Source organism: Mirounga angustirostris, unplaced genomic scaffold, assembly GCF_029215605.1.
Source record: "Mirounga angustirostris isolate CCGP_5_RB_7025 unplaced genomic scaffold, mMirAng1.0.hap1 SCAF_9, whole genome shotgun sequence".
Classification (NCBI taxonomy): Eukaryota; Metazoa; Chordata; class Mammalia; order Carnivora; family Phocidae; genus Mirounga; species Mirounga angustirostris.
Window position 1 is genome coordinate 4482951 of NW_026991717.1, and position 15329 is coordinate 4498279.

The 15329-nt window shown below is 44.9% G+C and overlaps 1 protein-coding gene across 1 annotated transcript in view; it reads left to right on the top strand.

Annotated features, from left to right (window-relative positions):
* FSD2 (fibronectin type III and SPRY domain containing 2) overlaps nt 1-15329 on the top strand; it is a gene marked incomplete at its 5' end in the record, with an annotated part of 39479 nt that overhangs the window by 8113 nt on the left and 16037 nt on the right. Inside the window, 5 exons of the mRNA XM_045901686.2 lie at nt 9108-9764; nt 9901-9996; nt 11518-11748; nt 12951-12973; nt 13973-14094. Of these exons, the coding sequence (XP_045757642.2) occupies nt 9108-9764; nt 9901-9996; nt 11518-11748; nt 12951-12973; nt 13973-14094 (1129 nt within the window). The remainder of the gene's footprint in view (nt 1-9107; nt 9765-9900; nt 9997-11517; nt 11749-12950; nt 12974-13972; nt 14095-15329) is intronic.

The window sequence follows — 15329 nt, forward strand, 5'->3', positions numbered from 1 at the left end:
TACCAAAAATACAAGCTAAAAGGAAAACATAGATAAATCGGACTATATCCAAATTAAAAACTTTTGTGTTTCAAAGGACACCTTCAAGAAAGTGAAAAGATAATTTACAGAGTGGGAAAAAATATTTGCAAATCATACATCTGATAAAGGACTTGTATCCAGAATATGTAAAGAACTCTTATAATTCAACAATAAATAGGGGTGCCTGGGTGGCTCAGTCAGTTAAATACCTGCCTTTGGCTGGGATCATGATCCCAGGGTCCTGGGATCAAGCCCTGTGTCAGGCTCCCCACTCAGCATGGAGCCTGCTTCTCCCTCTCCATCTGCCCCTTCCCCCTGCCCCGTCATGCTCGCTCTTGCTCTCTCTCAAGTAAATAAAAAAAACTCAACAATAAATAGATGGATAACCCAATTTGAAAACGGGTGTATTAAGGTTCTCCAGAGAAACTGAATCCACTTGGGGGGTGGTACATGTATGTGTATAAAGAATGTGAGAGAGACATTTATTTTAAGGAATGGGCTCATGCAGTTATGGATGCTGACAAGTGCAAAATCTGCAGGGTGGGCTGGCTGTCTGGAGACCCAGGCAAGAGCCAGCATTGCAGCTCAAGTATGAAGGCCATCTGCTGGTAGAATTCCTTCTTGCTTGAGAAAGAGCTACCTTTGTTCTGTTAAACTCTACAATTGATTAGATTGGACCCAATCACAGTATGGCGGGCAATCTGATTTATTCAAAGTCCACCAACTTAAAAGTCAATCTCATCCAAATAACACCCTCATAGACACATCTGAAATAATATTTGACTAGATACTTGAACACCATGGCCCAGCCAAAGTGACACATAAAATTAACCATCACAATGGACAAAGGATTTGAATAAACATTCCTTCAAAGATAATAAACAAATGCCAATAAGTGCATGAAAAGATGCAGACATCATTATCCATATGGAAGATGCAAATCAAAACCACAATGAGGTATCACTTCACATCTACTAGGAGGCTCCAATCAAAAAGATGGATAATAACAAGTGTTGACTGGGATATGGAGAAACTGGAACCCTCCTATTCAACCAGTGAGAATGCAAAATGGTGCAGCCACTTTGGAAAAGAGTTTGGCAGTTGCTCAAAAGTTTAAACATAGTTACCACATGGCGCAGCAATTCCACTCATCAGAATATACCCAAGAGAAATGAGGACGTATGTCCGCACAGAAACTTGTACATGAACATTCACAGCAGCATTCTTCATAATAGTCAAAAAGTGGAAACAACCCAGGTATCCATCAACTGGATATGTTATCTGTAACATAAACAAAATATGTTATATTCCTACACTGGAATATTATTCAGCTGTAAAAAGGATACATTGTACAACGTGGATGAACCTTGAAAATATTATGCTCAATGGCAAAAAGCTAAACACCAAAGACCACATGTTGTATGCATCCATTTATATGAAATGTCCAGAATGGGCAAATAGAGACAAAAAGTAGATGCCAGTTATCAGGGGCTGGGGGAGCAGGTTATGGGGAGTGACTGCCAATGAGTATGTGGTTTTTTTGGGGGGCATTGAGTGTTCTGGAATTGGATAGCAATGATGAGCCCATAACTCTTCAGTTTATTGAAAATACTAAATTGTACACTTTTAAAAAAGTATTTATTTGAGAGAGAGACAGAAAAGAGAGAGCACACAAGTGGGGAGAGGGACGGAGGGAGAGAATCTCAAGCAGACTCCCTGCTCAGCACAGGCCCCATGCTGGGCTCGATTTCACGACCCTGAGATCGTGACCTGAGCCAAAACCAAGAGTCTGACACTTAACCAACTGAGCCATCCAGGTACCCCTAAATTGTACACTTCAAAAGCTGAGCCTTATGGTGTGTAAATTATATCTTAATAAAGCTGTTATTTTAAAAAGTATGAATAGTTTCAAAAGATACACTTTCTGGCATGCTATAAATGTTTACGTTTCCAAATAAAACTATTTTATAACTCCTAAGTTTATTTAATGGACTTCTAAATACTATTCCAGTTTGATGCCCTTCATTGAGTATGCTAAAAAATGCAACAAAAATTCTTATGGGGTGCCTGGGTGGCTCAGTTTGTTGAGCATCCAACTCTTGGTTCAGCTCAGGTCATAATCTCAGGGTTGTGAGATCGAACCCTGCATCCGGGCTCCATGCTAAGCATGGAGTCTGCTTAGGATTCTCTCTTCCTTTCCCTCTGCCCCTCCCACTCATATTCTCTCTCTCTCTCTGTCAAATAAATAAATAAAATCTTTTAAAAAAAAGATTTTATTTATTTATTTGACAGAGAGAGAGAGACAGTGAGAGAGGGAACACAAGCAGGGGGAGTGGGAGAGGGAGAAGCAGGCTTCCTGCAGAGCAGGGAACCCGATGTGGGGCTCGATCCCAGGACCTGGGACCATGACCTGAGCCGAAGGCAGACGCTTAACGACTGAGCCACCCGGGCACCCCAATATATAAATCTTAAAAAAACCTCTTTTATAACATTAGAAATTTTACCTTGTTCTTTTTTTCTCCTTGAGCTTGAGTTTACATTTAACTTCTCAGAAGAGTTTTGTCCTAATGTATTGTTTTTCTATACTTAGAAAGTCTTTTATTGATCATCTATGAGACTTCTCTACAAAAAAACACATATACATGCATGCAATTTAAATTTTTCTTATTTTCCTGGAACCATAAGACCCTAAATGGTAACCTCTTCTTTCTTCTGGATTAATTTATCAATACAATTTGTAGTCACATGTGAGCAAAACAACATATGTTACTAATTTTGACAAATAATTATTATTAAACAAAACAAAAGTGAAATGGAAATGCATCTCTTGATAAGCTGGATGGGGCTTTTCTTTTTAAAAAAGCTAACTCATGTTTTCATGTATGAATTATATATATTATGAATTATTATAGCAATATCCTTCAACTCTTTGAACTCTCTGAAATGTATGCCAAAAATTACACAGTGATCTCTTGTGAAAAATCATTTTTATTTATTTATTTATTATTTTTTATTTTTTTAAAGATTTTATTTATTTATTTATTTATTCATGAGAGACAGAGAGAGAGAGGCAGAGGGAGAAGCAGGCTTCCCGCGGAGTAGGGAGCCCGATGCGGGACTCGATCCCAGGACCCTGGGATCATGACCTGAGCCGAAGGCAGACGCTTAACCATCTGAGCCACCCAGGCGCCCCGTGAAAAATCATTTTTAGTCATATGTCAGCTGACACTTGATTAGATCCTCCTTCAGTTTTGCTGAAAGCTAAGAATTGGAAACCACTTAGCTTACAAAGAATGTTTCTTATCCATCCCTTAGCTGCTCTCCTGACCCTTGCAAACCATGCAAGATGATAAATAGTTATTTACTGTGCAGCAAATAATACACTGTTCCTTCTTTCCACCTGGCCATCCCCTCCTGCTCCCATTCCCTCCCAGTCCTTTTTTCACATTTGGGCTCCTTCAAGGGGTAGCATTTACACCATGGATCTTCAGACTACAGCATCTCTATATAAAGACTTTCCAAGGGATACATGACAGGGATAACTTTAAGAGTATTAAGTTCCAGATGTTTAACATAATATTTAATCTTTCCTAGAGCAGCTCTCTCTCTTGAAATGGGCCAGCTGTTGAGGCTTCATGCAGGTTCCATGTTCACACTGTCCCTTCCTCTCTGTTACAAAAGTAAAACTGTACCTCTCATTCCTGAATATTACATTGCCCTGTAAGATTTCATGGCCTTGGAATTTAAAAACCTGCAGTGGGGGGCATCTGGGTGACTCAGTTGGTCAAGCATTCAACTTTTGGTTCTGGCTCAGATCATGATCTCAGGGTCCTGGGGTCGAGCCCCCATAAGCCTGCTTGGGATTCTCTCTCTCTCTCTCCCTCTGCCCTTCCCCCAACTCTCGGGCTCTCTCTCTCTCTTTAAAAAAATAAAAACCTCCAGTGGGCTAAGTGGAAGGACAATTTGACGTGTTGGTATCAATGTTACTAGAGATAAAGAGGAGCATTTTATAATGATAAAAGGAGCCAATCCATCAAGAATACATAACAATTATAAATGTATATGCAGGGCGCCTGGGTGCCACAGGTGGTTGAGCATCTGATTCTTGGTTTCAGCTCAGGTCGTGATCTCAGGAGATCAAGCCCCGTGTCAGGCTCCATGCTCAGCAAAGAGTCTGCTTAAGGCTCTCTCTCCTTCTCCCTCTGCTCCTCTCCCCCCATCTCTCTCTCTCTAAAATAAATAAATGAATCTTTTAAAAAAATAAATAAATGTATATGCACCTAAAAAAAGGGCACCAAAATACATAAAGCAAAAAGTGATATAAGTGGAAAAAGAGACAATGCAACAGTATCAGTTGGAGACCTCAGTACTCTACTTTCAATAACAGAACTAAGAAGATCAACAAGGAAATAGGGGACTCAAATAATACTGTAAAGCAGCTGGACTTCACAGACATCTAGAGAACACTCCACCCAACAACAGCAGAATACACATGCTTCTCAAGGCATATAGAACATTCTCCAGGATAAATCAAATGCTAAAACAAACCTCCATAAATTAACAGGATAGAAATACTACAAAAATATGTTCCCTGACCACAGTGGGTTAGAAATCAGTAACAGAGAAATCTGGGGAGCCACAAATATGTGGAAATTAAAAATACATTCCTAAATAACCAATGTATTGAAGAAGAAAACAAAAGGGAAATTAGAAAATAGTTCAAGATGAATAAAAATAAAGATAAAACATACCAAAAGTTTTTGCCACATTATTGGGATGCAGCAAAAGTGGTGCTTAGAGGGAAATGTATAGCCATAAATGCCTGTATTTAAAGAGAAGATCTTAAATCGACAACCTAACCTGCCATTTAAAACACTGAAAAAAGAACAGCAAACTGAATAAAGCAAGCAAAAGGAAGGAAATACTAAAGGTTATAGTCGAAATTAATGAAGAAAGGAATAGAAAAACAATAGAGAAAATCCAAGAAAACCTTAAAGAGATCAGCAAAACTGACAAGCTTTTACTTAGACTGACCAAGAGAAAAAGAGAGAAGACTCACATCACTAGAATCAGAAATGAAAGAGGGGAACATTAGTACCAACCTTACAGAAATAAAAGAATTAAAAAGAATACCATGAACAATTGTATTCCAATAAATTAGATAAATGAAATGGACAAATTTTTGGAAAGACACAAACTACCAAAAGACTCAAGAAGAAATTGACAATGTGAATAGGCCCATAAAAAAATAGACTGAATTAATAATAGCGGGGAGAAAACTCAGGAAGAAAAGCCCAGATAGCTTCACTAGTGAGTTACCAAACATTTAAAGAAGAATTAATGCCAGTCCTTCACAAGTTCTTCCAAAAAATAGAAGAGAAGGAATATTTCCCAGCTTAATTCTGTGAGGCCGGTATCTTCCTGACACCAAAACCAGAAAAAGACATTACAAGAGAAGAAAACTACAGGCTAATATTTCTTAGGAAAAGGAATGCAGAATTCCTCAAAAAATACCAGCAAACTGAACCCAGTAATACATATAAAAAACTAAACACCATGACCAAGTGGGATTTATCCCAGGGATGCAAGGTTGGCTTAACCTCAGAGTTGGCAGCAAGTTCTTAGTTACGACACCAAAACCACAAGTAACAAAAGAAAAAAATCAACTAGACTTCATCAAAATTAAAAACTTTTGTGCTTCAAAGAACACCATCAATAAAGATGCGAGTGCCTGGCTAGCTCATTTCGTAGAGTGTGTGATTCTTGATCTCAGGATCATGAGTTCAAGCCCCATGTTGAGTGTGGAGCCTACTTAAATTAAAAAAAAAAAAAAAAAACTTTTGAAAAGGGAGCTCCCGGGTGGCTCAGTTGGTTAAGTGTCTGCCTTTGGCTCAGGTCATGATCCTGGGGTTCTGGGATTGAGCCCCACATTGGGCTCCTTGCTCAGCGGGGAGTCTGCTTCTCCCTCTCCCTCTGCCTGCTACTCCACCTGCTTGTGCTCTCTCTCTCTGTCATATAAATAAAATCTTTAAAAATAATAATAATAAAGTGGAAAGACAACCTACAAGATGGGAGAAAATATTTGCATATTATGTATCTGACAAGGGACTAGTTTCTAGAATATGTAAAGAAATCTTGGAAATAACCCAGTTAAAAATGGACAGACTATGTGAATAGACATTTCTCCAAAGAAGATATACAAATGGCCAATAAATGCAAGAAAAAATACCTGACATCAGTATTCATCAGGGAGATGCAAATCAAAACCACAATGACATGTACTATTTCATACCTGCCAGGATGGCTATAATCAAAAAGTCAGATAATAACAAGTGTTGACAGGGATGTGGTGAAATCAGAGCCTTCATACACTGCTGGTGGGAATGTCAAATGACGCAGCCACTTTGGAAAACAGTCAGGTAGTTCCTCAGAAATTTGAACATAGAGTTATCCTATGATCCAGCAACCTCACTTCTAGAGAGATGAAAACACATATCCCAAGAGAGATGAAAACATATATCCACACAAAAACTTGAACACAAACATTTTAGCAGCATTATTTATAATAGTAAAAAGGTGAAAACAACCCAAATGAAAAGGGAAGCATGCAGGGGTTCCTGGGTGGTGCTGTTGGTTGACATCTGACTCTCGGTTTCTGCTCAGGTCATGATCTCAGGGTTGTGAGATCAAGCCCCACATTGGGCTCCACGCTCAGTGGGGAGTCTGCTTAAGTTTCTCTCTCCCTCTCCCTCTGCCCCTTCCTATACTCTCTCTCTTTCTCTTTCTCTCAAATAAATAAATCTTTAAAAAGGGAAATATGCAAATAAGCTGATGAATGGATAAACAAAATACGGTATTCCCATACAATGGAATATTATCTAGCTCTAAAAAGCAATGAGTACTGACACATGCTATAACATGGGCAAATCTTGAAAACATTATGCTATGAAAGAAGCCAGTCACAAAAGACAGTATATTATATGATCCCATTTATATGATTCCATTATATGAATCCAGTATATTATATGATTCTATTTATAAATCAATAGAGACAGAAAGTAGATTAATGGTTGCTTAGGGCTGGTGGAAATGAGAGAATGTGGGTGGTGATAGCTAAAGAGTACAGGGTTTCTTTGTGACAGGATGAAAATGGTCTAAAATGGACTGTGGTAATTGCTGCTCATTTTCATGAATATACTAAAAACCCTTGAAGTATATACTTCTGATAGGAGAACTGTATGGTATATGAATTCTCTATCAGTAAAACTATTATAAAAAGTAATCTAAAATAATGGCAGTTATGTGCCAAGAGGAAAACAGGGACTTTGGAGTCCAACAGTCTGTGTAATTCAGGTCCTCCAAGAAGCAGGCCCCAAATGGGATTCGATACACAAGGACTTTAGTAGGGGAAGCCCTTGTCTGAGATAAAATGGGGAGGAAGATAGGAAAGGCTGAGAGAGCTGTCAGACCATGATGTAAGTCCAGCCCCAAGTGAGGGAGGGAAGGATGGTTTGGAGGAGTCACCCCAGTCTGCCTTGCACCCTAAGAAAGGTTTGGCAAGGCTGTCAAGGAGTCCTCCAGCCAAAATCTGCCATCAGAGGAGTTTTGTGTCAAACAGAAATGGATCTGCCTTAATATCCACTCTGTCGTTGGATGGAGATGCCCATGGGAAGTGTGTCCTCCATGCAATGTGATTATGGGTTTCAGAGCACAGCCGAACAGCCGGTCACCTAAGCTCCCCGTAGCTGGACATCTTTCAGGCACAGTCTCAGGGCCGCCACACAGACTAAGGTTCAAGTCCCAGCTCAACAACTTCCTCACTGTAGGACTTTGCTCCAGATACCCTGAGCCACAGTTTTGTCATCTGTAAAATGGGGATAATAGCAGTGCCGACCACACAGGGGTATGCCTATAAACTGCCGAGCACAGAAAAAGCACACAGTAAGTGCTCAGTAAGTAGTAGCTGCTCCTAATGTGGTATTTATTACTTCTACCATTTATTATTTCTTTCTAGATTTTATGTGCCTCCATTAAAGAATAAACATTATAGTCTCTGTATATTGAGTATTCTGTTTGTTTTACTTAATATCAAACTGTAAGTTTTTTCCAAGTTATCATTTGCTCTCCCTAATATTTTAAAGTCTGCATTATATTCTATACAGTATGCATATCCTAGTTTACTTAACTATTCTCCTAATCATTAGGGCTTTACAATTTTTTTTCCCGCTGTCATAAAAATTTTTGTGGGCACCTGGGTGGCTCAGTTGGTTGAGTATCTGACTCTTGATTTTGGCTCAGGTCATGATCTCAGGGTCATGAGATCAAGCCCTGCGTTGGGCTCTGCCCTGGGAGTGAACCTGCTTAAGATTCTTTCTTGCCCTCTCCCTCTGCCCCTCCCTCCCCCCAGAATTTCTGATAGGATATTTTTATATAGAAACATTTTTCCTCTGTATTGGTTATTTCCCTCCAGGGTCCTGATGAGGATTACTAGCTTAAGGAGTGGGAACATTTTAAGGCTCCTGATCCATGTTATCCAGTTTACCCTCCAGAAAGGTTTACATTCCAACCCGCAGCATGTGAGAGTATTCACTTCGCTGTACCCTACCCAGCCTTGGGGAACCTTCTTATATTTTCAAATATTTGCTTGCTGGAAAGGCAAAAAAATGGCATCTTACTTATTTGTTCCCTGTTACTCATAAGGATGGACCATTTCCCAAATGTTTTTGCACAAGTGATTACTTTGTGAATTGTCCTTCACACTAATTTATTGAGGTCTTAATTTTTTCTATCAATTTATACTATTTAGTAATACTTGCCTGAGACACTTCCCATTATTTGGCCTCTGTTTGTTTTAGTGAAGAGGAACCTATTGACATTTCTCTGGTAATTTCTGGTCCCCTTTAAGCTTAGAAAGCCCCTCCTTCCCGGAGAAAGTAAACCGCCCTGCAGATGGTTCAAAGTAAAACCAGAGCTGAGCTCCTCAGACGATTTTTTAAAAAATTGTGAGTGGGTGGAGCCCAATCTAATGACCGCTTACTGGCCTGCACTGCTCATCAATGGGGTTCCTCCCTCTCCCTGTGTCCTAGGCCCCAGGACGCCCACTAGGAGCCGCGGGGGAGGAGCCCCGCAGGTGCAGAGGCGCCGTGGAGGGGGAGGCTGCGGGGGCTTCCCCGGACTTCCACTTCTACCCCATGGATCTGTATGACTCCGAAGACCGGCTGCACCTCTTCCCAGAAGAACCCACGCGGACGGGAAGAGAAGTCCACGCCGAGATGGCCTGCGAGCCCGGGGGGACGGGCCCAGGTAAGGCCCAGAGAGCCCTGGCGGGGGATGTGGACGAGCTTGTCCCTCTGTCCGCCCTCGGAGGTGCTGGCGAGTGGGGCACCGAGCTCGCCGACGGAAGCGCACCCCACATGGAGGTTTTGGACCATCGGCTGCACGGGGTGCAGAGGGACTGGCGACTGGGGGCCGAGGCCGAGGCTGGGGACCGTGTCTGTGCGGCCCGGGGCGCCGCGGGCTCCAGCCGGGACCTGCGAGAAGCCTACAGGTTCGCGCACGGCCGAGCCAGCGAGGAGTACGAGTGCTACGTCATCCCCGAGGAGGAGGACGAGGACGAGGACGAGGACCAAGCCGCCCTGGTCTTCTGCGCCACTTGCAGAGCTCCAGTAAGGGCGGTGGAGGTTTCGGGCGAACACAGAGAGCATGAGGTGACCCCGCTCAGCAAGGCACTGGAGAGCGCCAAGGTAGGCAGGTGGCCTCGCTCCGCGCTGTGCATAATGCGTGTGTTTGTCAAGTAGGCAGGCTGCGAACACTGTCAGAGGCCTTCTACAGACAGGGAAAGCGCTAACTAACGTCTCCTTGCGATCCTCTGTTCGCTAGGATGAAATTCACAGAAACATGTTCAAATTGGAAAAGCAGATTATCGAGATGGAGAATTTTGCAAACCACTTGGAGGAGGTTTTCATCACCGTGGAGGTAAGAGCGGGCGTGGTGAACCCATCAGACCACATTGCTGCCGCAGGTGGTCGGCTCAGCAGCCGTGGCCGGGGTGGGAGACTCTGCCCCGACTTCCCCCCCTGCTCTCCCGGGGGACCTTGGGGATATAGCTCATGGAGCCTGTTACCTGTCTGCGTTCCCTCCTGCACCGAAGCTCTCCTCTGCCTTTCTAGCCTCAGCCCTGCTGCAAGGTGGGGCTCTTTCATGGCCCAGCCTTGACCAGGCATTGCAAGACACCCCTCCTTCCTTGTTCGTGTCCCCAGCTGTTACTGTGTCTCATAAGATCAATACACATGGTCTGTGCCTGTCACTAAACATGTCACAGTCCCCGGTGTGATATTAGGTATATAAAACACCACGATGTTGCCAGCACTCAGCCTCGCCATCCAGATAAGGTGCACCAGGACTGAGGATCAGGAGACTCTCCACCTCCCTTCTCTTCCTGCGGATGCCCTGCTTCTGTTAATAATACAGCCTCGGACTGTGTCCACAGGAGCACCTCATATGAATTAGCTCAGCCCCAGGCCCCTCTCCCATGAAGCTGGAACTTCTTCACCCCCGGTCTTAAGAGGGAGGAGGACTATTGCACTAATCCCCTCTGCAGGGCACAGGGAAGGCATGAACGTAAGGTAGTGGTAGGAGGGAGAACTGGACAGAACTCCCCCACACTTGCACTGGCTGCTCACTGTCAGATCAAAGCCAGTCACCCCCCAGTGAGGGCTCTGAGTTTTCCCTCTTACACCAGCACTGGCGCCATTGTGAGCAAGCCTTGTGCTCCTAGAAGATGCTCGGCAAATACTCCCTGAGTCATTCATAAGGGCCTCTTCTTTGGAAGTGTGACTGGTGCTGAGGCTGGCATCAGTCAGAACCCCCAAGCTCTCTTGGCCTCCCCCCCAAGTGAGAGGACCAGTAGTTGACAGGCTGTGCCCCGGGATTAAGTACAGCCGCGAGCCTCCCTCTGCCCTCCTGCACTTCCTCACCTACTAGGCCACACCATCGGCCACAACCCTCCCTCCCCTTCCCCGTCATTGTTCTCTTAGTTGATGTGAGAATCTGTGTGATCCTGGTGTTCGTGTGATGTGAGCGTCAGGGAGTGGAGGTGAGTGTCGTGAGATGTTGGGGGCTCAGGAGGAAAAGCTAGTGGGCATATCCCAGGGCAAACATCTCCGTGTTAAGGTCCAAGGATGCGGTGGCAGGCTGACTCCTCACTGACCACCTTCCAAGAATGCAGTGGCCGCAGTGGAGGTGGGGCAGCTTGGGGTCGGGGGGCAGGGGGAGGGGTGCAAGATGCTGCCAGGAGAGAGATTATCCCAGGGTTCTAACTGCAGACTCCTGGTCCTAGCTCCCACTGTGCCCACCCCAGCATCCTGGCAAGAGGTGATAAGACCCAGGGGCGGTGACTAAAACCTCTCTGGGTGGATACATTTCCACGCCCCCAATGGTTCTATGGCTGACATACCACATCCACTGTGATGGTGGTTGAGGTCAACTGTCTTACAGGAGAACTTCGGAAGGCAAGAACAAAACTTTGAGTCACATTACAACGAGATCTTGGAAACACTCGCTCAAAAGTACGAAGAAAAAATACAAGCTCTAGGGGAGAAAAAGAGAGCGAAGTTGGAAGCCTTGTATGGACAGCTGGTCAGCTGTGGGGAAAACCTCGACACCTGTAAGGAACTCATGGAAACCATAGAGGAGATGTGCCATGAGGAGAAGGTTGACTTCATCAAGGTCAGTCATGAGGTGACATGAGATCACGAACCCAAGTGACAGTATGGCTGGGCAGGTTAGGGTCTCCCTCTCTGCCTGGAGGCTGTTGACCACTGTGGTCAGCCTCCATTTGGTTCCTGGATGTTCACGATGGCGAGGAGGTCACAGCACGTCTCTGTGCAGCTTTGCCGTGAGAGGCTGAGCAGACCCGTACATGGCTGACCCCTTCCCTCCACTGCTGCTCAGGACTCCCCCAGCCTCAGTTTCTCTCTCCTAGAGACCCGTCCCCTCGCCGGGAGCGGAGCAACGGCAGTGTTCTGAGAGTTTTCTCGTCACCTCAGGTGGCCCCTTCAAGCCCCAGGGAGGAGGTTGTCTGGGCTAAAAAGGCACCTCCAACTCTCCAATTACAAGTGCACCAATTTTAAATCTTTATAAACTCAAACATAAAAAAAAAAAATTCATTTTTTAATTTCCTTGAAATCCAGTTAAATCTGACCTCAAGGCCCCATGCCGCCGGACTGTGGGAATTTCAGTCTCGGTCAGAGGTGGGGTCCCCTTTCTTCACAAGATCCCACAGGAATCTGGGCTGTTGTGGTGTCCGGGATGGGAGGGAGGGGCCCTCAGCCGCCAGAGCTTCCCAATTGCCAAATACAACCTCCACACTGACCCCGGGCCCGTGGCGGTCCCTCCAAGCCCAGCAGCACTTCCTTCCTGCTCTACTCCTGCTTGGGGCAAGGGACGTGCAACAGAAGCTGGAAAGCAAGTTGGCAGGCCCCGTGAGAGCCCCCAACATGCAGACCTCGTGAACCACTGATCCCACAGTATCGCTGTATCTCAGAGATGTAATCCCGAATGGGCAGAAGGCGGTATGTGCGAAAGCGTCCTCACTGATGTTTCTAATGATGACACCTTAGCAGTAGCCGAAACGTCCATTAACAGAGGAATGTCTACGTAAACAACGGCGTTCCCCTTCAGTGAACTGTTGTGCAGTCTCAGATTGGCGGAACAGAAGAACATCTGTAGCGTGGAGCGCTCACGCAGTGCATCCAATTCAGGGCCAGAGCGCGGGCCTCGGCGGGGTGGTCTTGTTAGAGGTCTTGTTAGAGCCTTTCTTTTTCCTCACTTCCAAGTCTTAAAATGTGTTTGTGTCATTATATCGTTCGAAAAAGAAATGTATTTGCAAAATCAGTTTGATATTTTCTCCCTTTCCTCCTCCTCTTTAGGATGCTGTGGCCATGGCTGACAGGTAATACTTTTGTTCTGAAACACGTTTTCTCCTTCTGTGCCTTTCTCCGTTCCTCTAGTTTTCCAAATAGACAGTTCCCCTTGGGTGTTTGGTCCCAGTTGCAGCTTTTGTGTCTGCCCCTGAGATCAAATAGCACTGGCTGTGGAGGGAAGATGGGGGTCACAAGGACCCGCTAGCACTGAATCTCAGGATCCCAGGGCTGGAAGGGAGCGTATGGCCAGGCCCAGCCAGCAAGCCTGTGGTCGGGTCTCCTTCGTGAGCCCCTCCTTTCACCAGGAGGAACCAGGATCCAGTGTCCCCAGCATCCCCCAGCTGTGCCAGGACCCAGACGAAGCACTGCAGAAAGTATGCACACCGTGGAGTCAGACAGGAGTTCAAATGCTGCTCCCCCCCAGGACCCTGGGCAAGTCCAGCCGGCCTAGGACCCACCTTCCTGATCTGCAGACAAGAACAGTTTTATGGGAATTGAATGAGACAACATCTGTAAAGCAACATGAATGCTGAAGCTTGATAACATAAGGGTTAAGAGAACAGGTTCTGGCAAAGGACAGACCTGGTTTCAGATTCTGCCCCTGCCACTCACAAACCCCATGACTGCCAGGAGGCAGGAACGCTCAGAGCCCCTGTCCACCCTTAGCAGGTTGAGTGCACTTGGCCCCATGGAGAAGAAGCCCCCCATTCTGTACATCTTGGGGCCTGGGGTAGCGTGTGGGGATGGGAGCTTCCAGATCAACACCTGTGCATGCCCCCCAGCTGACCCCCTTCCCTCCCCTCAAATGCGCAGATCAGTCCCACCCTTCCCCATTGGAGACCCCATTGGAGACCCCCTGGGTCAGTCGCCAAAGCAGATGGCAGAAGGTAGCCAGCAGCATATTAAAATAAAGAAGTAAAAACCCAGCAAAGAAGCCGCTCTCGTGTATTACTAGGGACCCACACAGTAGACACACCCTAAGGAGCATGCCTCTTCATTCTCATTAGCGCATCTTTTTATGCCAACAGACTTGGAAGATTCTTGAATACAGAAACAGACGTGGAGATCGCTACACAGCCTGACTTTGAAGACCAGACTCTGGACTTCTCTGACGTGGAGCAGCTCATGGGCTCCATTAACACCATCGCTGGTGCATATTTCACCTGCGTGTGCGCTTCCCACAAAGTTCCAGTTCCCTGAGCTTTGAGTTAGACGTTTTGATGGCTAAAAAAATCATAAAGATTTAGGAGCAAGTATTCGTTCATTCTAATTTCATGTCTTTATGGCTCGTAAGGGGGAGAACAGTGGCTGACCTCCCCCGGGGTAAGTGCCTACCTCACTTTCCAGGGAGCCAACATCAGTTCCCGGGCAGCCTTGAAATACTTTTTGTTTATAGCTTGCCCAGATTCACAAACACCTGTTCACCTGCCCGAGTTACTCCAAGTAAGTAGCCCGAATTTTATTTACTTGCCTAGCACAGTGGCTAGGAGATGAGCTTTGAGATCCCGTGGAGCTGGTGAGAATCCCAGGCCTGCTATCTCCTAGCTGTGTGACTCTGGACAACTTAACTACCTTCTCTGAGTCTTTCCTTGTCTGCAAAATGGACATCATAATGCCTCCTGAGGATATGGTGACAATTATATGAGGTGATATATGTATAGTATGTCACATGGTACCAGATAGCTCTTAAAAATATTGTGATTACTGATTTCTAAGAATAATATCGTAATTCAGCTTTTTTTTTTTTTTGACTGCTCACCTTCTCTTTCTCACCAACCCCCAGCTACATTGTAAAAATGTTGTATATATCATTTTAGGTTTTTCATTTACACAGATATTTTTTCTTAATTTTTTTTGAAAGATTTTATTTATTTATTTGAGAGAGAGAATGAGACAGAGAGAGAGAACATGAGAGGGGGGAGGATCAGAGGGAGAAGCAGAATCCCTGCTGAGCAGGGAGTCCGATGCGGGACTCGATCCCGAGACTCCAGGATCATGACCTGAGCCGAAGGCAGTCGCTTAACCAACTGAGCCACCCAGGCGCCCCTACACAGATATTTTGAAATAAGAAGGGAATTATTTTCTTTTGTAACCTGCTTTTTTTATCAAAACAACTATGATTAATATTTTCTTGCACTGATAAGTTCGTCTATAATGTCATTTTAATGAGTATATACCTTGATTTCTTTACTTAATCTTCAACTGGATTGGATGCTGGGATGTTTCTAGTTTTTCCCCATTAGAAACCACACTGTAATGGACATCCTTAATTATAAATCTTGGAGGCCATGCTTAGACTCATGGCTCGAGGGGTGATTTCACTGAGCTATGATGTCCATCGGATGATCCTTTCCCCTTCTAGGGATGGTGCTGCCCAAATAATCA